At 42.6% G+C, this 22537-nt stretch overlaps 1 protein-coding gene across 7 annotated transcripts in view; it reads left to right on the top strand.

Moving 5' to 3' along the window:
• The first annotated feature begins 4424 nt into the window (after window positions 1-4424).
• The window catches only part of DNAH7 (dynein axonemal heavy chain 7), a 270100-nt gene continuing 251987 nt past the window's right edge, over window positions 4425-22537 (top strand). For all 7 annotated transcript variants that reach the window (XR_012154342.1, XM_073306229.1, XM_073306230.1 and 4 more), the window contains exons 1-4: window positions 4425-4522; window positions 16167-16232; window positions 19602-19710; window positions 21079-21232. Coding sequence is in view for 6 of the 7 variants with exons in the window: in XM_073306229.1 (XP_073162330.1) it covers window positions 4508-4522; window positions 16167-16232; window positions 19602-19710; window positions 21079-21232 (344 nt within the window). In the remaining variant the exon portion in view is untranslated. The remainder of the gene's footprint in view (window positions 4523-16166; window positions 16233-19601; window positions 19711-21078; window positions 21233-22537) is intronic.

The raw sequence follows: 22537 nt of genomic DNA, 5'->3' as shown, positions 1-22537 counted from the left end.
TATGGTTTAAGAACTGTAACTTTTGCATTTGTTTTAAATTTTACTGTGAATTTAAATGTACATGAATATAAGGTTTTCTACCTTATTTCATTAAACTTTAATAGTAGGCAGAGCTACCAGTAAGAACTGTCTTCAAATAATGGAACACTGCTCAGTTTTCCTGTCTTCAAAATGTTGCCATTTCCCTCTGTTCTGCTCCCTAACCATCTTTTACCTTGCTCTCTACCCTACCCTTTTGTACTTGGAGTGAATTCCTCTAATCTAGACTAGTCTTTTTATAGGTTACAATATATACTATGTGTACTTTGGCTGCTAAAGGTGGACTCTGTTTTTCCTTGTGTGTGTGTGTTGGGGGTAGGGGTGTTCAGGGTTTGTTTTTTAACATACATTCTGCACTAGAAACTTTTATTGTATAGGCTCTTCCCTCATCCTTTCATTGTTTTTACTCTGGGGCTTCCCTCCCACCCCGCTTATTTATAAGAGATTTAATTGAGTGATGAAGTTGTTCTGGTTTTTGTTTTGCATTTAGCTGAGTTATTTCTAACAGCTTGGTTGTTGGATTTCTCATAAAAGAGAGGTGTGGACCAAGCTCAGGACTTGGGAGCCAAAGACTTCCACTTTTGGTACTGAATCTTTCTATGGCCTTGGGCAAGACTCTTTAACTCAGTTAATATAGGTTCTGTTTAAGTTAAAAGTACTTAATTGTCACTTTAGGAATTTGATTCAAACATTCTGCAAGTGACAGACGAGGCAGCTGCATCTTTGAGATCAGTAAACCTGTGTAGAGGGGGGAAAAAGAGTAGGAAACAATAACATAACCTAATCTGAACTTCTTAGGGACTTCTGTGTAAAGGAGGAAATTCCTATGGACAATGTGAAAGGAACAGTTATTTATAGAAAAAAATTGTAATGCTTTCCAGATCCTGAGATTAAGGACTACATAAAATATGACTAGGTGAGACTCCTAATGGCTTTTCATTGTGATTCTTTGAACCATAAATATGAATTTGCTAAATGAGCATTTACTGATCACTGAAAATAAAAATTGTTACAACTTATGTTGGCTTGATTGTATGCTTTAGGAGAATTATTGGAGACATGGAAATGTGCTTAATATATGTTGCTACCTTTAGGATCTACCCTTGCTCCACAATAGCTGAATCCAATCTGCTTTACGGATTTCCCTTCCTACATTTTCTGGATGACCAGATTGGCAATATTTGGAGCAGGCAGGGATGTGTGTGTCCAAATACCCAATGGTTAGGGCACTCACCTAGAAGATGGGCAATGTGGAATCAACTCCCTGCTCCATATCACGCAGAGTGGGAATTTGAATCTGTCTCCCACATCCTTGGTGAATGCTTTAACCATTAGGGTATTGGGATGACAGCAGCTGTTTCTCCTCAGCTGTGTTCTTTGTGGATTAGGCATGCTCTGAGAACATCTATCAGATTAGGACCTGCAGGTCAGATAGGTAGGGTACGCACAGTTTGTAAGTGCCACCAGGACTTAGGCAGGAGCTGGGCACCAAGCAGCTCAAGACAGTTTTGTGCATGCACTTTGGCAGAAATTTAGGCACCAGGAGACTTTATTAGCAGAAACTTAGGTGTCCAGGAAATGTTGGCAACTACTGTATTAAGTGGCAGCTGAGTGGGGATTTTTGAGGATCTAAATTTTGTATTTAGGTACCGTAAGTAGTAGTAAGAGCCACAAAGGTTTAAGTGCCTAGCTCTGAGCCTTTCTTGAATTTGCAGTTCCACACACTCCCCTTTATATTGAGCCATTCAGTTGCAGGTACAGCTTATCAAGTGGGACTTCCTCTCATGACCACAAATTCTTTATCATTGAAAGAGCAGAAAGGGTCACTTTCTGGATAAATATGGTAACTGTAATTATTGTAATGTAAAACCTTCTACTAATTGAAATGTTCAAACTGTATGCTCTGTTTCACACTTGTAACCTTTTGTCAAATTAGAACTGGTTGCTGATATAGTAACAACATACTTTTCTAAAGAACTGGCAGATCAAATAAGGAAAGTTTTTCTGTTGCCCCAAGCAATAATGTAAATATAGTTATGTAACTAGGAAGTCACTGACTAATAAAACAGGACAAGCTGTTTTATTGGACAAATAAAAGGATGAAGTATTACTTTAGATAGTCATAGCACTTTAGATAGTGATAGCTTTTTGCTTACCTGATAAAAACCAAAATATGATCAAATAAATAACATGAGCATCTGAAGCATATGACGTACAAGGCTGAAAGTCAAGTGAACTGAGTAGTGCTCTCAGCCCCATCCTCCTGTGCATCAATTTGGTAAGCAGCTGTCTAATTTGGTGACTCATATTGCAAGTTATAACACCCACTGACTTCACTGAGTCTTGGGGACTGCCATGAACTCACAGGATTGGGCCTTGCTGTTTAAAAAAGAATGGGCCAGATCTTAAGCTGATATAAATCAGCATAGCTCCATTAAAATCAATTTCTTCCTATTTCTAAGGATGAAACTTTCACTTAATATCACTATAAGCAAGAACACACACACTGTTCAAAAGAATGATTTTATAGAAACTATAGTATCAGAAAAATGATATAAAGCAAGCATATGTGAAATTGGTTTCCTTTTAGTATGTGGTTGTTTAATATAAAACTATTTTGTCATCCTGTTGAAAATGCCCAATAGCCTGTGATGGATGTTAGATGCGGTGGGATCTGAGTTACTACAGAGAATTCTTTCCTGGGTGTCTGGCTGGTGAGTCTTGCCCATATGCTCAGGGTTTAGCTGATTGCCATATTTGGGGTCAGGAAGGACTTTTCCTCCAGGGCAGATTGGCAGAGGCCCTGGGGTTTTTTTGCCTTCCTCTGCAGCATGGGGCACGGGTCACTTGCAGGAGAATTCTCTGCACCTTGAAGTCTTAAACCACAATTTGAGGATTTCAGTAAGCGGTTTGTTACAGGAGTTGGTGGGTGAGATTCTGTGACCTGTGTTGTGCAGGAGGTCAGACTAGATTATCATAATGGTCCCTTCTGACTTTAAAGTCTATGAGTGTATGAAAACAAACATGGTCTCAGCTTACATACAGAAACTGCACCAATTTAACTAAATTTGGTTTCTAAATTGATTTAGTTCAATTGGTGCAATCCTTGTGTGGATACAAACTGATTTAAGAGTGTCTACACAGAAGAGGTGAATTGAGTTAGCCGTATTGATTTAGTACCAGGTTTGGTTAAATTGGTGCAATTTCTGGGCATAGTCCAGCACAAGGTTTCACTTTTGCCCTCAATCTCAATGAAGACAATAACAACATTCCATTGACTTCAGGGAAAGCAGGACCAGACCCCCAAGTTTACCAAGCAGAAAACACTTCTTCACATGTTAATGCTTGAATTGTGGTTGTGTGGGACAATGAAAATTGTAACTATAAATCAGTAGCAAAGGAGTACATTGTCATGTTTCTGGTGTTCATTCCTGAATATACTGTTTTTCCTTTAGCAGAGCATTTCAGTTTTAATGTTGAACGTACACCCCTCAGTGGCCAAAAGAAGCTAATGCAATTATCAAGGAAATTAGGTGTCGATAAGAACTTATACAGAACTGTTTTCTTATTTAAATACGATCTTTGTTCCTCTCTTGGTGTTGCCTGCAATTAACAGGTCAATGTGTTAAGTTTGCTCTCTTTGACTTTCTAGGAATCATTCCAAAATCAATACAAAAATTATTTTGAATGTTGCAGAACAGCAGAACGTTTTGTTTTGTTGTGACTGTTTACTGTTAGGGAGGTGGATATTTCACCAGGAATATTAACAGTACTTGTTGACAGGTGAACCAAGCTCGGTGAAGTTACGTCTTTTAGGGGACCAACTTCTGCCAAGCTGACACAGAACTCTTCACGGTGTGCCTGGGCGCTACGTTAGTCTCCTTCCCCATCAGACGGGCTCCGTGTCTGCCAGGGACCTCTCACGCTCCATGACTTTCCACGACCACCCACCGCGACTTCTGCAGGGGCCAGTGGGGTTGACCCCAGGGCTGCCCTAGCAGCTGGCTCCAGGTACAGCCACCCCGGGTGCTGTTTACGCCTCGGCGGCCGGTAGGAAGGCGCACGGCTGCGTCTGAGGCAGGTATTGAACAACCGAAATCCCCAACCCCGAGCCGCTGTCACAGAGTTTGGGGGTGGCCCTAAGGCCGGGCCGCGCTGGCTGGTGGGCGGGCCTTAGAGCAGGGTTACCGGCACTGAGCGCTAACGTTACGGCCCAACGCCAGCCACCTCCTAGGGGCGTTCCGAAGCTCCGGGCCAATCAGGCGCGCGCACTGCCGGCGGGGACCGTTGGGATTCGCTCTGCGCCTCGCGGCGGAGGCGGAGCCTGGGCCCGAACCGCTGCTAAGCAACGGGGCTTCCTTCAACACAACAGCCCCTCCTCCTCCTCCTGCCGCCGGCGACTGGGCCCCAAGGGAGCTGGCAGGAGCGTGCGTGCGAGCGGGGCCCCGACCCAGGAGGAGCTGCAGACATGGGCAGCGAGCAGGTGAGGGGGATGGGTCTTGGGACGACCTCCCCACGCCTGTGCAGCGGCTTCCGCCCCCGCTCTGCCCCATGCCCCCTACAGCGACCCCCCAGGCCTGTGCTGACCGCCGCCCCTACTGACGTCCCCGTGCTCCGCACAGCAACTCCCGGCCCCGCTACAGCGACCCTCCCACTCAACTGCCTTCTCCTCAGCCCCCAGTGACCGCTCGACCTGTACTGCTCTCCCCGACCGCCAAAAGCAACAGCCCGCCCTGCACTGGCCTCCCCTGCCCCCCCCTCCCTCAGAGACACGCCGGCTCTGACCTGCCCCATCCTGCACTGACCTTCCTGTGTCAGCTACAGCGGTTCCCCCAGCTCATCATGGCCTCCCGCTACCTTCCACAGTGACCCCCTGCCGCTGTCCCGACCCGCTTACTCCCCCTGCCCGCGGTGAGCCCCCTGCCGCTGTCCCGACCCGCTTACTCCCCCTGCCCGCGGGGACCTCCCCTGCCGCTGTCCCGACCCGCTTACTCCCCCTGCCCGCGGTGAGCCCCCTGCCGCTGTCCCGACCCGCTTACTCCCCCTGCCCGCGGTGACCTCCCCGCCGCTGTCCCGACCCGCTTACTCCCCCTGCCCGCGGTGACCTCCCCTGCCGCTGTCCCGACCCGCTTACTCCCTCTGCCCGCGGGGACCTCCCCTGCCGCTGTCCCGACCCGCTTACTCCCCCTGCCCGCGGGGACCTCCCCTGCCGCTGTCCCGACCCGCTTACTCCCTCTGCCCGCGGTGACCTCCCCTGCCACTGTCCCGACCCGCTTACTCCCCCTGCCCGCGGTGAGCCCCCCGCCACTGTCCCGACCCGCTTACTCCCTCTGCCCGCGGTGAGCCCCCTGCCGCTGTCCCGACCCGCTTACTCCCTCTGCCCGCGGTGACCTCCCCTGCCACTGTCCCGACCCGCTTACTCCCTCTGCCCGCGGTGAGCCCCCTGCCGCTGTCCCGACCCGCTTACTCCCTCTGCCCGCGGTGACCTCCCCTGCCGCTGTCCCGACCCGCTTACTCCCTCTGCCCGCGGTGAGCCCCCTGCCGCTGTCCCGACCCGCTTACTCCCTCTGCCCGCGGTGACCTCCCCTGCCGCTGTCCCGACCCGCTTACTCCCTCTGCCCGCGGTGAGCCCCCTGCCGCTGTCCCGACCCGCTTACTCCCCCTGCCTGCGGTGACCTCCCCCGCCACTGTCCCGACCCGCTTACTCCCCCTGCCCGCGGTGACCTCCCCTGCCGCTGTCCCGACCCGCTTACTCCCCCTGCCCGCGGTGAGCCCCCTGCCGCTGTCCCGACCCGCTTACTCCCCCTGCCCGCGGGGACCTCCCCTGCCGCTGTCCCGACCCGCTTACTCCCCCTGCCCGCGGGGACCTCCCCTGCCGCTGTCCCGACCCGCTTACTCCCCCTGCCCGCGGGGACCTCCCCTGCCGCTGTCCCGACCCGCTTACTCCCCCTGCCCGCGGTGACCTCCCCTGCCACTGCCCCGACCCGCTTACTCCCCCTGCCTGCGGTGACCTCCCCTTCCACTGTCCCGATCCGCTTACTCCCCCTGCCCGCGGTGAGCCCCCCGCCGCTGTCCCGACCCGCTTACTCCCCCTGCCCGCGGTGACCTCCCCTGCCACTGTCCCGACCCGCTTACTCCCCCTGCCTGCGGTGACCTCCCCTTCCACTGTCCCGATCCGCTTACTCCCCCTGCCCGCGGGGACCTCCCCTGCCGCTGTCCCGACCCGCTTACTCCCTCTGCCCGCGGTGAGCCCCCTGCCGCTGTCCCGACCCGCTTACTCCCCCTGCCCGCGGTGACCTCCCCTGCCGCTGTCCCGACCCGCTTACTCCCCCTGCCCGCGGTGACCTCCCCGCCGCTGTCCCGACCCGCTTACTCCCCCTGCCTGCGGTGACCTCCCCTTCCACTGTCCCGATCCGCTTACTCCCCCTGCCCGCGGTGACCTCCCCTGCCACTGCGCCGACCTAGCTCCTTCTCCTACAGCTCTCTAATGTCACCCCTTGACTCTACGGTGGCCTTAACATCTGCCCTCCACAGTTACCTTCTGCCTCTGTGTTGACTTCACCTCCCCGCCCCTGCACTGATTTCACCCTCCACTCTACAATGATTTCCCTGCTGTTGCAATAACCTGTGACACCCTGTGACACCTTGTTATTGCTGCTGCAGCCTCGAGGAACTCATGTGCCCACCACCACTACTGTGGTTACCTCTTGTGCCCCTTGCCATCACCACTTGGCGTTACTCTTGCCCACTGCTACCTTGTTCCCTTCATGTGCTTGCCACAGTTGCCATAATGACTGTGTATGTACTTGTCACTGCCTCTATCTTTATATCACTTCAGCCAGGCTTCTATCACTATCACCATCTCATTTATATCACAACACCCAAATGTGATGAGATTTCAGTGTATAATCAGATGTTGCCATGTTTCATCAGATTTTTTAAAAACAGAGTAAATGTACATGATATTTTACAAATGGAATAGGATATGTGCCCTACACCTATAAGTTTAGGATAGGCAAGACAATGGGGACCAGTAGGAAAGAGTGAGGGGAGTTATAGCTATGAAGAACAAGATGTTAAGGATTCATGGAGAAAGTAGGATTTAAGGACGAGAGAAGAGGAGCTTGGCTTAGGTTTGTACATGTAGCTCCTCATCTGGCAGATATTTATGCATGGTCTTAACTTTACCAGTGTAAAGACTCCTAAAATCAATAGTACTACTGCTCACAGTGGGAAAGTTAAGTACATGCATAAGTCTTTGCAAGATCAGGACCGTAGGGAGTATTGTAACTTCTTCCCCTCCACCTGGTAACTCCATACAAGACAAGCCAGAATAAGACCTAGAGTGTTTGTTTTTCAAATAGAAGCATAGGATCATATGCAGAATGTGTGCATACTTTTAAACAGAGGAGGGCATTCTTTTACTTCAGTATTTCCCTTATGTATGATTTCAGGCTAGCTTTGTTACTGAAGTTTATGCTAATCTAGCATATTTAGGGGGTTTTCTTTTGAACTGGATGGAATTTTTTTATGTTTTGGCTTAAGTAAACAGACTGGATTAAATTTTTTTAAATGACTTGTTTTTCCTCTCTGACATTCACTTAAACACACATACTTTTTGAGTAACAGAGCAGGTGGTATAACCATATTTGCTAAAGGAGACTTTAACATTCATCTCATTAGTGGAAAGTTGATTGCAGGATGATATCCTCTAGTAAAATGAAAGTGGAGTGTCTGTACTCTGAATTCTTTTAAATCAGGTATTCAAAAGTGATACAATCCTCCTTGCAGCTATTCATATAATTTTAAAATTAGTTTTGAAATGTAAACATAAACTGACATTTTGTTTCAGGGTTGCTGTTCTTACAGCATGTTTAAGGGGCTTTTCTCTAAAGTCATTATAAAATGTATAACATTATAAACTGCAGAAGCAAGTTCGATGGTAGCTTGGTACAGTTTGCTGCATATGGGAATTCTTATATGGGGGAGGGAGCGTGAACAGTTTAAGATTAAATTAAATTATTTTCAGAATTATGCACGGTATAAACATTGCATATATAATGGAGTGCTGATTTGCAACTTCAGCTATGAATGTTAGCAGGTGGCTCCATAATGAAATTATATATCTAAATACCTGTTAAAGATCATCTCACACAATCAAGATTAAATAGAAATACCATCAATATTAAAATAATTCCACTATAACCCACATATTTAGGGACTTCTGGGGTTTGGTTTATTATAGTAAATATATACAGTAAACTGGATAAGGAATAGTGAGGCATACATTTTTTTCACTATAACTGAACATTGGATTTAGCCTATGCATTGCACTGTCAGCGCTTCTTTGGTGGCATTATCAGTTTAACTTTTTACATAAAAAATATTCTGTACTACCTTGCTCTTTGTGTAGTCATTTACACTTGTAGTGTAAAATGCTATTATTCTTATTTTTGCTAGTGTTTTGAATCCACTTTTCACAGGTGTAAAAAAATGGCTACATAGGGTGCTCTTCTGCCCATGAAGAAATCTTTCACATTGGATCTGTTATTGGGATCTTTTATTTTATGAATCTGCACACAGAAAGACTGAAATAATAATTCTGAGAGATGTTGGCTGCCTTTATTAATCTGAGGGGAGTATTAACTGTGAAATTCATTGATAATTTAAAGGTCACCTTTGATTCTTTTACTGCGATCATTTTAACAGAAAAAGCCAGCTACTATGTATTTGTGGGAAGAGCTTGCATAGAACTACTGTACTTTTTTGCCCTGCAGCCTGTCCCCTGTTCAGCAGAGTACCTTTCTCACTCTCAAAAGGGAAAAAAAATTAAATATAATGTGAATCTACATTTATGGTTTGAATTTAAATAAATGTTCATAAATTAATTCTTAATAATTGTGTGAAAAGTTAATAGCAGTGGGCTGGAGAGCAGCAATTAACTTTTGAATTTATGCCACTGTTTCATTGATTTATTCTAGTAATGTTATCAGAACTGAATGGCAAATAGACTAAAAAGCAAGGCCCCTTTACTATATTCTGCAGATGCATGTGAATGGGCGTCTGCCTGTATGTGTCCAGGTTTGGTGAGACAGAGATGCAGAGGGGGGAATGGTGTCTCCCCTAACCCTGTGGAATCCCCTATGCAGGGTTTGGGCTCTAAAGAGTTAATAGGTTGAGAGGCTGGCTAGACTCTGTCAGACTCTTACCACAAAAAAATTATGGGGGAAGAGTCTGCAGTAACTTGTGTTGATTTCATAATGCAGAGGGGTAACTTCCTTCATGGAAGTTCCTGTAGATGGAGAAACTGGCTGACAGTATGGCTCATGGAAACTTTGCTGCCCCAAGGCTAAAACAAGACTCGGGGGGCTGCCCAGCAGTGTTGAAGAGGCGCAGATGCAAGATCTGTGTGGCTCTCAAGGGGCTTATAGGTGGAACCATCAGCCACTTGTATTGGTCTAGGGTGAAAAATCCAGTCCTGTGGTGGAAGAATTGTTTTTTTCACTCTTTATTTTTTCCTTTTGGTATTCTGTCACTTTTAAAAGCTTCTCTAGGTTTGGAAAACTTAGAGTGAAAAATTGAAGAACAAAAACAAACAAACAAAAAAACCAACCAGAAAAAATGAGGAAAACCCCTAACCACATAACACCATTAACTGGGTTGCGTTCAGTGGAAAATGGGAAATAAAGGGGTAAACAATGAGGAAAATCATTTTATTTTTTGATGTAAAATCAGAACATTTGGGAAAAACTGAAAGTACTTTGCAAGAGTTTTTGGTTTAGAATAAAGGCAATTTTCCATCAAAAAAGTTTTTAATGAAAATTTGTGACCACTAGTTTATTATCATAATTGGATTAAGTGGTGTCAAGGGGGGCACGTGACAAAAGCCCACAGGGAAATATAAAAAAGGTGATCTTAACAGAGGTTTAGATGTTGTGGGGAGACATGAAAAACAGTAGGGTCATAGATTTCAGAGTAGCAACCGTGTTAATCTGTATTCGCAAAAATAAAAGGGGTACTTGTGGCACCTTAGACACTAACAAATTTTTGGCTTATGCTCAAATAAATTGGTTAGTCTCTAAGGTGCCACAAGTACTCCTTTTCTTAGTAGGGTCATAAGAGCAACAAGAGGGAAATCAGTGAGGGAATCAGCTCAATATCTTAGATATCTATACAGACTTGTTTCAGAGTAACAGCCGTGTTAGTCTGTATTCGCAAAAAGAAAAGGAGTACTTGTGGCACCTTAGAGACTAACCAATTTATTTGAGCATAAGCTTTCGTGAGCTACAGCTCACTTCATCGGATGCATACAGTGGAAAATATAGTGGGGAGATTTTATATACACAGAGAACAAGAAATAATTGGTGTTACCATTCAGACTGTAACAAGAGTGATCAGGAAAGGTGAGCTATTACCAGCTGGACAGTCTCTACGTAAAAGAATAAATGGACACAAATCAGACGTCAAGAATTATAACATTCAAAAACCAGTCGGAGAACACTTCAATCTCTTTGGTCACTTGATTACAGACCTAAAGGTTGCAATATTACAACAAGTTTCAGAGTAACAGCTGTGTTAGTCTGTATTCGCAAAAAGAAAAGGAGTACTTGTGGCACCTTAGAGACTAACCAATTCAAATAAATTGGTTAGTCTCTAAGGTGCCACAAGTACTCCTTTTCTTTATACAGACTGGTGATCTGCTAGGTCACCCCAATCCTAGACTGCTGGAGCCAGCCTTACCCTGGTCTGCTGTGAGAACCCCCTATTCCCGGACTGTTCACGCACAGCCTCCAGCTACGCGAGTGAGCACTTTTGGCCAGCCACTGCCTGGATTATGCAACCGAATGACACTAGCCAATATCTCCGGTTCCAGACGCAACCCTAGGAATCTCGGTCTTGCAGTGTCCGGTTATGCCCCCTGGACGTTGCAAGTTTATATGAGTTTGTCAATTTAACAAAGAAATTGATACGTACCAGGCTTCTTATCCCAAGGGGAGTCTCTGACATGCTTCAAACCAAATGCACTGTTTCAGGTAGAATAAACAAACAAATTTATTAACTACAAAAGACATATTTTAAGTGATTACAAGTCAAAGCACAAGACAGATTTGGTCAAATGAAATAAAAGCAAAATGCATTCTAAGCTGATTTTAACACTTTCAGTGTCCTTACAAACTTAGATGGTTCTCACCACAGTCTGGCTGGTTGCCCTTCAGCAAGGCTCTCTGTTTTGATCAGTGCTTCAGTCGCTTGGTGGTGGTGGCTGTAGATGGAGGTGGAAGAGAGAGAGCATGGCAAGTGTCTCTCCCTTTTATCATGTTCTTTCTTCCCTCTTGGCTTTGCTCCTCCTTCAGAGTCAGGTGAGCATTATCTCATCGTAGTCCCAAACTGACCAAGGCAAGAGGATGGCTCACTTGAAAGTCCAGCAGATTCTTTGTTGCTGCCTAGGCCAATGTCCTTTGTTCCTGTGAGGCTGGGCTGGGTTTGTCCCATACATACCCTGATGAGGTGTGAACTGCCCCCCCTGCTCCTGGAGAGTTTTGCTTGGGCTTGTTTTAAGCCATGAGGACACATTTTCAGGCTCATAACTATATACATGAAATTACAACCTAAAATATTACTATAACAACAATGCTCAGTGCATCATGAGCCTTCCAAAGACACCCGACATGACAAACTTTGCATTGGATACCATACAATCATATTATAAGGATGAACATGGGGGTGCAGGGTGTTCCTTTGAGGTACAGAGCAACACAGAAGGAAGAATAGGAAGAGGCCAGTATGGCTCCATCAGAAGCTCTTTAATAACTGGAAAATCAAAAAGGAATCCTACAAAATGTGGAAACATGGACAAATTGCTAAGGAGCCGTACAAAAGAATAGTACAAACATGTAAGAACAAATCAGAAAGGGTAAAGTACAAAATGAGTTACACCTAGTAAGGACATCAAAGCTAATAATGCATTAGGAGAAAGAGAAGATGAAGGAAAGTGTAGATCAGAGGTGGGCAAACTTTTTGGCCCGAGGGCCACATTGGGGTTACGAAATGGTATGGAGGGCCGGGTAGGGAGGGCTGTGCTTCCACAAACAGCCTGGTTTCTGCCCCCTATCCACCGCCTCCCATTTCCCACCCCCTGACTGCCCCCCTCAGAATCCCCAACCCATCCAACTCCCCCTGCTTCTTGTCCGCTGACCACCTCTCCCGGGACCCCCCATCCCTAACTAACCCTCCAGGACCTATCCAGCCCCCCTGCTCCCTGTCTCCTGACTGCCACTCCGCCCCATCCAACTGTCCCCTGATTGCCCCCCGGGACCTCCTGCCCCTTATTGTATCCCCCCTCCCCTCGCCCCCTTACCATGCTGCTCAGAGCGGCAGGACAGGCTTATTGGAAAGCCTGGGAGGTGGGTGGGTGCAAGCTGCACTGCCCGCATGGTGGCGTGGCACCGGGAGAGGGGCCAGGGGTAGCTTCCCCGGCCAGGAGCTCAGGGGCTGGGCAGGACGGTCCTGGCCCGTGAGAATATTTAGATAGGTTAGATGTATTCAAGTCAGCAAGGCCTGATGAAATTCATCCTACTGTACTTAAGGAACTAACCTCGCTGAAGCAATCTTGGAACTGGTTGCACTTATCTTTGAGAACTGGAAGAAGGGTAAGGTCCCAGAAGACTGGAGAAGAGCAAACTCAGTACATATCTTTAACAAAGGGAACAAAGAGGACCTGGGGAATTATAGACCAGTCAGCCTGACTTTGATACTATGACATTCCCTAGGGTGAAACCTGAACTGCTGTGTCCCCTTACCTTTCCAGCCTGGGATGCCTTTTACACTGCTTTGCTAGTGAACAGCAAACCTCTCCAGGCTTTGATCACTCACAGCTACCAGCATGCAAAGTCACTCCCAGCTGAGTAGACGAATTCTATGCCCAGCCATCCATGAATAGATACAGAGCTGCAACCACATATCCCTCAGTCCTAGCCTTGCCCCCCAGAAATGTGCATCTTGTACTGTTCAGTAGCCCACTGGACCATAGAAGCTCATAAATTAGTCCATCATTCCAATAAAGTGTAATGAATATGTATCAGTCTTGTCTCAAATGGAGGCTTTCCAAACACTTCAATCCAAATATATTGGTTTAGATAAAACAATAAAGTAATTTATTAACTAGAGAAAGATAGATGTTAAGTGATTTACAAGTGATAAGGCATACAAATCATAGTTGGTTACAAAAGAAAAAAAGCTTTCAACAGTCTGTACTGGATGGAAAAAACCTCCAGGCCAGGACCACTCTCCCCTAGTTCAGTGATGCACCTTTGTCTTTCAAGGAATCTTGTTGCCATGAGTAGAGATGGGGGAGGAGGGGTGTCTAGAGCAGGGGTGGGAAAACTACTGTCCGGTGGTGAATATCCAGTTATTCAGATGATGGTCTTCTAGCACCTACCTGGCATGCCAGTGTGCTTTTGTCTTCAAGAAAATGATCTGATAATGTTACCTAGAACTACAGCATGTTTCACTAACAATCATGGCAACATCTCACAATTTTATATGCAGTGATGTTACACATATTTCAGTAGGATAATAATATTCAGCAGATTATGCGTTTTCAAATGAAAGCTCACAAGGCATACTTTGTACACTATGTATCATATCATAAACAGGGGTGAACATGGGGCACAGTGTGTCACAGATACCTGGAAAGTTACTGGAACAAATTGTGAAACAATCAATTAGTAAACCCCTGAAGGAATATATGGTTATAAGGAATAGCCAGCATGGATTTGTCAAGAACAAATCATGTCAAACCAACCTAATTTTCTTCTTTGACAGGATTACTGGTCTAGTGGATAGGGGGGAATCAGTAGATGTGAGATGTATCTAGATTTTAGTAAGGCTTTTTACACAGTCCTGCAAGGCAATTTCATAAGCAGACTAGAGAAATGTGGTCTAGATGAAATTACTGTACGGTGGGTGCACAACTGGTTGAATGACCATGCTCAGAAAGTAATTATCAATGGCTCATTGTCAAACTGAAAGGGCATATATAGTGGGGTCCTGTTTGGGTCAGTTCTGGGTCTAGTGCTATTCAATATTTTCATTAATGATTTGGATAATAGAGTGGGGAGTATGCTTATAAGATTTGTAGATAACACCAAGCTGGGAGGGGTTGCCAGGTCTTAGGAGGACAGGATTAGAATTCAAAATGACCTTGACAAATTGGAGAATTGATCTAAATTCAACAAGATGAAATTCAATAAAGACAAGTAGTACTTTCTACTTAGAAAGGAAAAATCAAATGCACACCTACAAAATGAAGAATAACTAGCTACGTGGTAGTACTGCTGAAAAGGATCTGGGGTTATGGTGGATCACAAATTGAATATGAGTCAATGTGATGCAGCTGAGAAAAAGGCTAATATACTTCTGGAGTGAATTAACAGGAGTGTTGTATGTAAAACATGGGAGCTCATTGTCCCACTCTACTCAGCATTGGTGAAGCCACAGCTGTAGTACTGTATCCAGTTCGGGGCACCACACTTTAGGAAAGATGTGGACAAATTGGAGAGAGTCCAGAGGAAAGCAACAAAAATGATAAAAGGTTTAGAAAACCTGACCTATGAGGAAAGGTTAAAAAAAACTGGGGATGATTTATCTTGGAAAAAAGAAGACTGAGGGGGCACTTCATAAATTTTCAAATATCTTAAGGGCTGTTATAAAGAGGACAGTGAACAATTGTTCTCCATGTCTGGTGAAGGTAGGACAGATAATAATGAGTTTAATCTCTAGCAAGGGAGATGTAGGTTAGATATTAGGAAAAACTTTCTACATATAAGGATAGTTAAGCCCTGGATTGTGGAATCCCCATCATTGGAGGTCTTGAAAAACACGTGTGAGGGATGGTCTAGGTTTACTTGGTCCTTCCACAGCACTGGGGGCTGGATTTGATGACTTTTCGAGGCATAGGTGCTGACTCCGTGGGCACTAAAAGAATAATGGGTGCTCAGCACCCACCAGCAGTCCCGCGAATCAGCTCCTCTCCCTCACCCCCACAGCCCTCCCTCCCACTGGTGGCTCTGCTGATTAGAGCCTCCCCCTCCCTCCCAGCATCTCCCTCCCACCATGATCAGCTGTTCAGTGGCGTGCAGGAGGCATGGGGGAGGAGGGTGGCAGGAAGAGGTGGAGGGAAGGGGCAGGGGCTTGGGGGAAGGGATGGAGTGGGGGCGAGGCCTGGGGCAAAGCAGGAGTTGAGCACCCCTCAGGAACTGTGAAAGTCAGCACCTCTGTTTTGAGGACCCTTACAGCTCTACATTTCTGAGAGTTTGTGATAAACATAAAAGACAGCATAGGGTTGTTTCTGTTATCTTGTGTGCAGAAAGGTATGTTGTGTATATGTTGACAAAATATTATTATGAATGATTGCTGGTATGAAGTGACTCTTTAAGGATATGTTTACAGTACAGCTGGGAGTGTACTTCCCAGCTCTGAGTAGACAGACTTGTGCTAGCTCTGCTTGAGCTAGCATGCTAAAAATATACAATGTGGACATTGTGCCATGGGTGGTAATTTGGCTTGCCACCCAAGCTCAGATCCAGGTGGGCTTTGACTCATGTGGCTAGCCCGAGCCTCTGCCCATGATGCGGCTAGGATTGCCACCTCTCAGGTACAAAAAAACCCCAGGATATCTGGGATGATCCTGAGTCCTTAACACTGCACAGCTGGCATGATGTACTGAGCATCCTTACATATTTCTTGGGACAGCCAGTAGTGTGTACTGAACACCCTGAAAGATTTCCTGGGACAGCTACCTCAAAAAAGGGACAATTCTGGGAAAACCCAGACAGGTGGTAACCCTAGCTGCTGCAGCCACACTGCTATTTTTAGAGGAGCTAGCACAAGTCTGTCTACCCAGGCTCCCAGCTGTATGTATGCTCTCAGCTACAGTGAGGTAATATCTTTTGAAACCATCATCTACAGAGATTAGGGGAAATGAAGTGAGTATATTTGTGAAAATTATTGGACAAAAAACAAAAACAAAATTATAGTGTAAATCATAAGTTTTAGCATGCTTAGAAGTTTAGTATTATTAGTTTAAATATTTATATAATTTATTTTCTTTTTGTTCTTTTTTGTAGCCCAGACCTACTGGGAAAGGAAAATTATTGAAGACGACTGTAAAATTTTTGCCACAGTTGGCTCAGGTAATATTTTTTAAATTTTTTGTTTTAACAACTTTTTATTTTCAAATGTGCAGCAAAGCATGGGAGATCCCACATAGAAAACTGGACCTCATTGCAATGTATACATTGAAAACAACAAGGTTTTACATATATGTACAAGAAGTATTTGGAAAACAATTAAACTAGTTAACTTAGATGAGCAGAAAATATTGAAAAGAATAAAAGATACTGACGAAAGCTATAAAATAAATGTTATAGAAAAATTGGAATATAATTCATTCTAATATCTTGAAGCCTCCACAATCTAGCTGTTTTGAGTGGAAAGGCAACATACAAGTAATCCTTCAAACACTTATGCATCTGCTTAAATTTACTACCATGGGTAATCCCATTAAGTGGGACTACTCACTGCAGTGAAGTTAGCACATGTGTTTTTATAGGATTAGGGCCTAAGTCTCTTTTCAGGCATGTACATTTGTTGCACTCAATGTAAAGTGACAAACAGTTTTGAGATAAATGTTTGCAAAAACCTCTTCCATATTTCAGTGAAATAGGGGACATCTACAGAGCATGAATAATTGGCCGGATTCATCCTTGTATTACTTTAGTTTTATGCCAGTGCTACTTTCTGAAATTGGCTGTTTTCAGACTGGCTTGAAACTGGAATAATGCACTGGTAAGTCAGGCTCAGTGTTTCTAATTCAAAAGATATCAAGATTTTCAAAATGTCTTGTTAGGAATGGATATCTCACAATGTTTATTCAGAATTGGTTTCAAGTAGTTAAATGGGAAATGTAGCCCAGTCATTTTTTAAAGGTTTATTCTAATAAAAAGAGTATACGTGAAAACTCAATTTAATTCTTGCCCCAAATGGAAAAAATGTGGTCCGTTCCCCAGATTAGTCAAACCATCGTATATGCTTGTGGTAAATGTATGTGATACATCGATATGTGGTAATGTGTATGATACGTTTCACGGGATCCACAAAACCATAATGAAAGACAACTTGTATACAATTGTCAGAAATTCTGCATGTATTAAATATCTGGTGTTGGATCTTTTCAAATGTGTCCAGGAGAATAGAAAAAGAAGGCAAAATTCAGGAAAATCTTTTTAAAGAAAATCTTAAGAGACTAGCAAAACTTGGTCACCTGGTAGTGCTTGGTAATTAAATGAAAGATAAAAAAGTTTTTTGGAAATTTGGGAATATTTTAAAGTGGTCATTTAAGACAACAAATTAAATATTGGAGGTGATTCTTAATGCAAGTTTCACCGTATAATTACGACTATATTAAATGAAATTTTAATCACTTTATCTCTTACATTGTTACCTGACATTTTTAACCTTTTGTGTATATTTAATTTTAACATGGAATTTAGGTCATGTTGAGCTTGTTTAAAATAAAACTCTATCACATTTGGATGAAGAAGACCTAAGTAAAGGATTTAATTGAGCCCCAATCTTACTCCTTCAAACAAAAACAAAATTTAAATTTTGAACTTGGGGGAAAAACCTGGATTCAGACAGATGATGGGTAGAAGAGGCATTTATGGATTAACATTTAACCCTGGGTAGGATTTCACAAGAGAGGACATATAAGTTATTTTAATATGCCTGAATAAGAAAGGGAAACTTAATAGGGCAAAAAAACTGAGATATATTTGGAAGTTAATTCTGCTTCTGTATATGAAAACTGCCAGATATCACTGTACAATAGCTCTGATTTAGTCTTTGGCATGTCTTTGTAGACTAAAAAGTTACAAAGATTCAAGATCCTCTCCCTCAATTTTCTGACAGCCTAAAATTGCAAAGGTAGTACAGAATCGTATCTCTGCCTGAGGGGTGCCAATGAGGTATAGGTATGTGTAACAGGGCAGGTTCCTTTCCCATCTTGGAGTTCCTCACAAACTGTCTTGGATACCTCTTCATTGTCAACATCATTGTGAGTTTTTGTTTGTGTTTGCCACCATCACATCCCCATGCAGCTCTTCTACCTGGAGCATCCTTCAATCCTCAGCCCTTTCTCCAGGGAAAAGAAAGGGACTCTGGCTAGGAAGATTTCTGTCTCCTTTTTTACTTCCTTCTTGTGCTTTTTAACTACCTTCTCAGCTGATGGGATAATTAACCCCTTAGTCATCAGCCGACAGTCTGATTAGGTAGTTAAGTCTTCTTCCCTTCCATCAGGGCTTGTGGGGAATTAGGTGTTGGCTATCAGTTCTCTGTCACAGTATGTTTACGCTGTCTGAGAGATGTGATTCCCAGCACAGGTAGACTGATTCGTACTAGCTCACTCAGCTGGCATGCTAAAAATAACAGTGTGGCCATTACAGCACAGGTAGAGGCTTGGGCTACCCTCCTGAGTCCAAGCCCATCATACTCCCTGGCTCCAAGCTTGGGCAGCTAGCCTGAACCACTGCCCATGCTGCAGTGTCCATAATGCTATTGTTATGGTGCTAACTCAAGGTGAGCCAGTGCATCTGTTGATCTGCACTGGGAATCACACCTCCCAGTTGCAGTGTAAACAGTCACTAATAAGATTTCTTAATTTTTGCATATTGCTGCCCCTTGAAAAGATAAAGGCAATGCTTTTGAGTAATTGTGAGGGCAGTGTAGTTAAGGCTGAGAAGCCATTTCCTTTACAAACATATTTCCAGGGACATTGGCCTGGGAATAATAATAACAAAAAAATTCTAGGATGACGGAGCTGTTTAAATAAGTTACACTTGAGAAAGATAGTACTGGATTCTTGTAAGCAGTGTGAGATTTGCTAAGCTACTGATGGCTGAATATTGTACCTTATGTTATCTTGCCATGCAGTTAGGACCCCCAAAATGGGCAAGAACCAGGAAGAGAAGCCTTTTCTTTGTGTTAAAAAAACAACAAAACAAAAACATTGAAGGGGATAGGTATCCTGGATCCCAAATACTATTTTTTTGGCAGCAGCAGTTACATAAATTGATTGTAGATTTCACCTGGGAGAAACTGTTGATATCTACGGTACTCAACCAGAAAAAGATTTTATTAAACCTCTTTCCCCCCCTGTTTTCTTACCTTTTGCTTTTTTTTCCATATTGCTCTCATCTTCATAAATGTCTGGGGTCTGTCGTAGTAGTAAGTATATACTGTTAACTTACTCCAAAAATTACTAATAATTTATAATAGGCATAAACATAATATTTTATTCTGGGGTTCTGAGTGATTATCTCCTGTATTTAAAGAAAAATAGAGAATTTGGTTTATTTTTGTGTTGCTTTGTTACTATTATTGTATGTTATGCGGCTGCTGTTTTCTTTTGTAATGTACTGTGTTTTTAAGTGTGTGTCAAAGACATGTAGCTGTCTCTTGCTATTGTTATTTTATAAAGCTAAAGAATAAAATATTTATTTCAGGTAAGCTCTAAGCCACAATGGCAGCAAGCTTCTCCTTCATTTCATCTGAGAAAAGAACAGAAAGATGATGAGCCAGATCAGTTTGTTTTCAAAAATGAGCTTTCACCTGGTAAGATTACCACTCAGTATTTAATGAACAACAAAAAATTGAGGAAAAAATAGTGTAAAATTGAGTTAATACAAGATTATAGAGTTAGGAGAATAGAATTTTATTCCCAGATTGCCACAGTCTTCCTATATGATCTCAGGCAAGTCACAATCTTTATGTGCCTCATTTTTTTCCTTTGTAAAATGGGTACAATGATACTTACCTATCTTACAAACATAGTGCAGGTAAATGCATTAATGTTTGTAAAGTGCCATAATCGCCTTGGATGAAGAATGCCGTAGAAGTGCAAAATATTGTTTATTATTTTATTAATATTTTTAGGGCTGGAAAAGTGACTTGCCTGTTTAGTTCAACATTGTTCATTTAATATTTTCTTTATCAGAAAATAAATAGTTCCAGCTGCTAGCATAAGATTGTACATTACCGAAAAGCCATTAGTTTAGGAAATGGAATGTTTGCCATAACTAGTCAAACAGCAAAGAGAAGCCTTAGAATATTTGCATATTTTAATATACTTCACTTAAAAGATTGTATTGAGATCTAGTATAAAAAGAGTTTATACAATGATGTAAGTTTCCAAAAGTCAGATTCATTTTTAGTATATCTGAATATTAGAAATCCTTAATTGTAATTCTTCATACTGTTTTTTCTTATCAAGTAGCCTTTGAACCAGAATATTTGCTTTAAAAATTGAATTTTTAGTGTTGTACAAAATAGTTTAACTTAGTCTCTCCAACTTTTCATATTAGTAAATTATGGAACCAGTCTTACTTTTATTGAAGGAAATGGAAGAACTGTTATTGACTTCAGTGGTGCAGAATTGTGTTGTTTGATTTTTTTTAATGTAAAAATCAGCACAGTAGTCAGTAAAATGCTGCATATAGTCAATGGATGAAATCTGGGCCCCAGTGAGATCACTGGCAAAACTCCAGTTGACATCAGTGGAGCCAGAATTTCACCCAAAATCTACAAAAGAAATATAGTTAGAATATAGCTTTACTTTAGCAGTTAACAGAAACGGGATTCTGTATTTATGATAAAAAACCCAAACAAACCACAGGTCAAGAATAGTTGGACCTATTCACAGGAAATAAAATTAAGAAATATTTTAAAATAGTAACTTTACAGATCTAGAAATAGATTTTATAGAAATATTCTTTAACAGTTGTACAGTACAAGCAGGTATTAGTTTTGTTTCATTAATTTTGCTGCAAATGATGTAGGGTGTGATCCTGAAGGATGCTGAGAAATCTCAACTTTCATTGAAATAAATGTGAGTTGAGAACTCTCAAAACCTTTAGAAGGTACTCAGGATATTGCAGGTTTGGGCTCATAGTTTGCAACTTGAATATATATATTTCATGGAAGGAGAATATTTGGAGGAGAGGAATAAGAGACGCAAGATACAGGACTCTGCAGTTAATGAACCAGTTGCTGGAACATCAACTTCTAAAGCGCGGAGCAGCTATCATCCAAAAAAAGATCGTGAAAATTTTAGAAGTACTCTTGTTAACATCATCATGTGAGTTTTCTTGTGTTTGTATAAATGCATTTTTCCTTTTCAAAGGTGAAATGAAATTTTTAAAAATGTTAATATAACAAAAAGTTTAAGATTGCAAGACAATAACAGATTATGCATATGAATGCAAAAAATGACCCCAGTTTAAGAAATAAAAACTACCAGATAAGATACTCTTCTCTATACTTCTGTTGATTCCTCTAAAATTGGGAGTATATACGAGTAATTTATGAACTGCGCAGACTGGGATTTAACCATATTATTCTTTTGGGGAAAGAAAGGGCAGGTATTAGAATTTGGATTAAGAGTAGATTTGGTAGCTGGAGTTTATTAGGCGATCAAAATCTTTTAAGATTTGTGTTGGATTCAGCAGGGAATATGTGATGGATTCAGGCTGCTTATTAGTTTTTCAGAAAGTGCTTGTTCATTCCTATTTGAAACATTGTTTCAAGTGTGATGAAATTACCCAGAAATGCTCATCCTGACATTTTTTAAATCTCATGTGACACTTTTTAAGCATAATTATCAGCTAAGCTCCACTGTAGTTTCATAACTTGGACAGAAAGCTGTGATTGTGGACACTGATATTATTAAGACAATGAGGAGTCCGGTGGCACTCCATACATCTGAAGAAGTGGGTTTTTTACCCACGAAAGCTTATGCCCAAATAAATCTGTTAGCCTTTAAGGTGCCACCGGACTCCTCATTGTTTTTGTGGATCCAGACTAACATGGCTACCCCTCTGATACTGGTATTATTAAACTGCATTTAGAATATTCCCAGTTGACTCACTGAAGTCACACTTATTATTTTATAATACAGCAAGGAGTGATATCCTGGAAAATTTCTGTATATCAGCGGTTCGTGAATCTGGAAGATATTTAAATTTGTTTTGTCACTTTTAACCTCTAATGAGAAATGATTTTCCAAAAAGAGATAATTGCTAAATTAGTTCACTGTAAGGATGTGTCACTATAATTAAAATGGATCTTTAAAATATTTTAAAGTTATTTTAAAATCATAGTAAGATACCCTGAAGCTTGTGCTACTCCAAAATATTTTCCTTCTTGTGTAAATACATCAACCTTTACAATGCCCTGAAGATGTTTATAAAAAACATGTTTTGTGTTTTGTTTCTTAAATATTTAGCAGTTTGGAGAGAGTTTCTTGGGGCATTGACCATCTTTTTATCTGGCTGCACAGATGCAGAAGTGCCCACAGCATGACTGAAAATATTTTATTGCCATAAATGAACCATAATATGGTAAACTGTGGAATAAAACTATTCTTCTGATAAACCATTCCCCA

The sequence above is a fragment of the Lepidochelys kempii genome, chromosome 11 (assembly GCF_965140265.1).
Source record: "Lepidochelys kempii isolate rLepKem1 chromosome 11, rLepKem1.hap2, whole genome shotgun sequence".
Lineage (NCBI taxonomy): Eukaryota > Metazoa > Chordata > Testudines > Cheloniidae > Lepidochelys > Lepidochelys kempii.
This window is presented reverse-complemented; position numbering and strand designations above follow the sequence as displayed.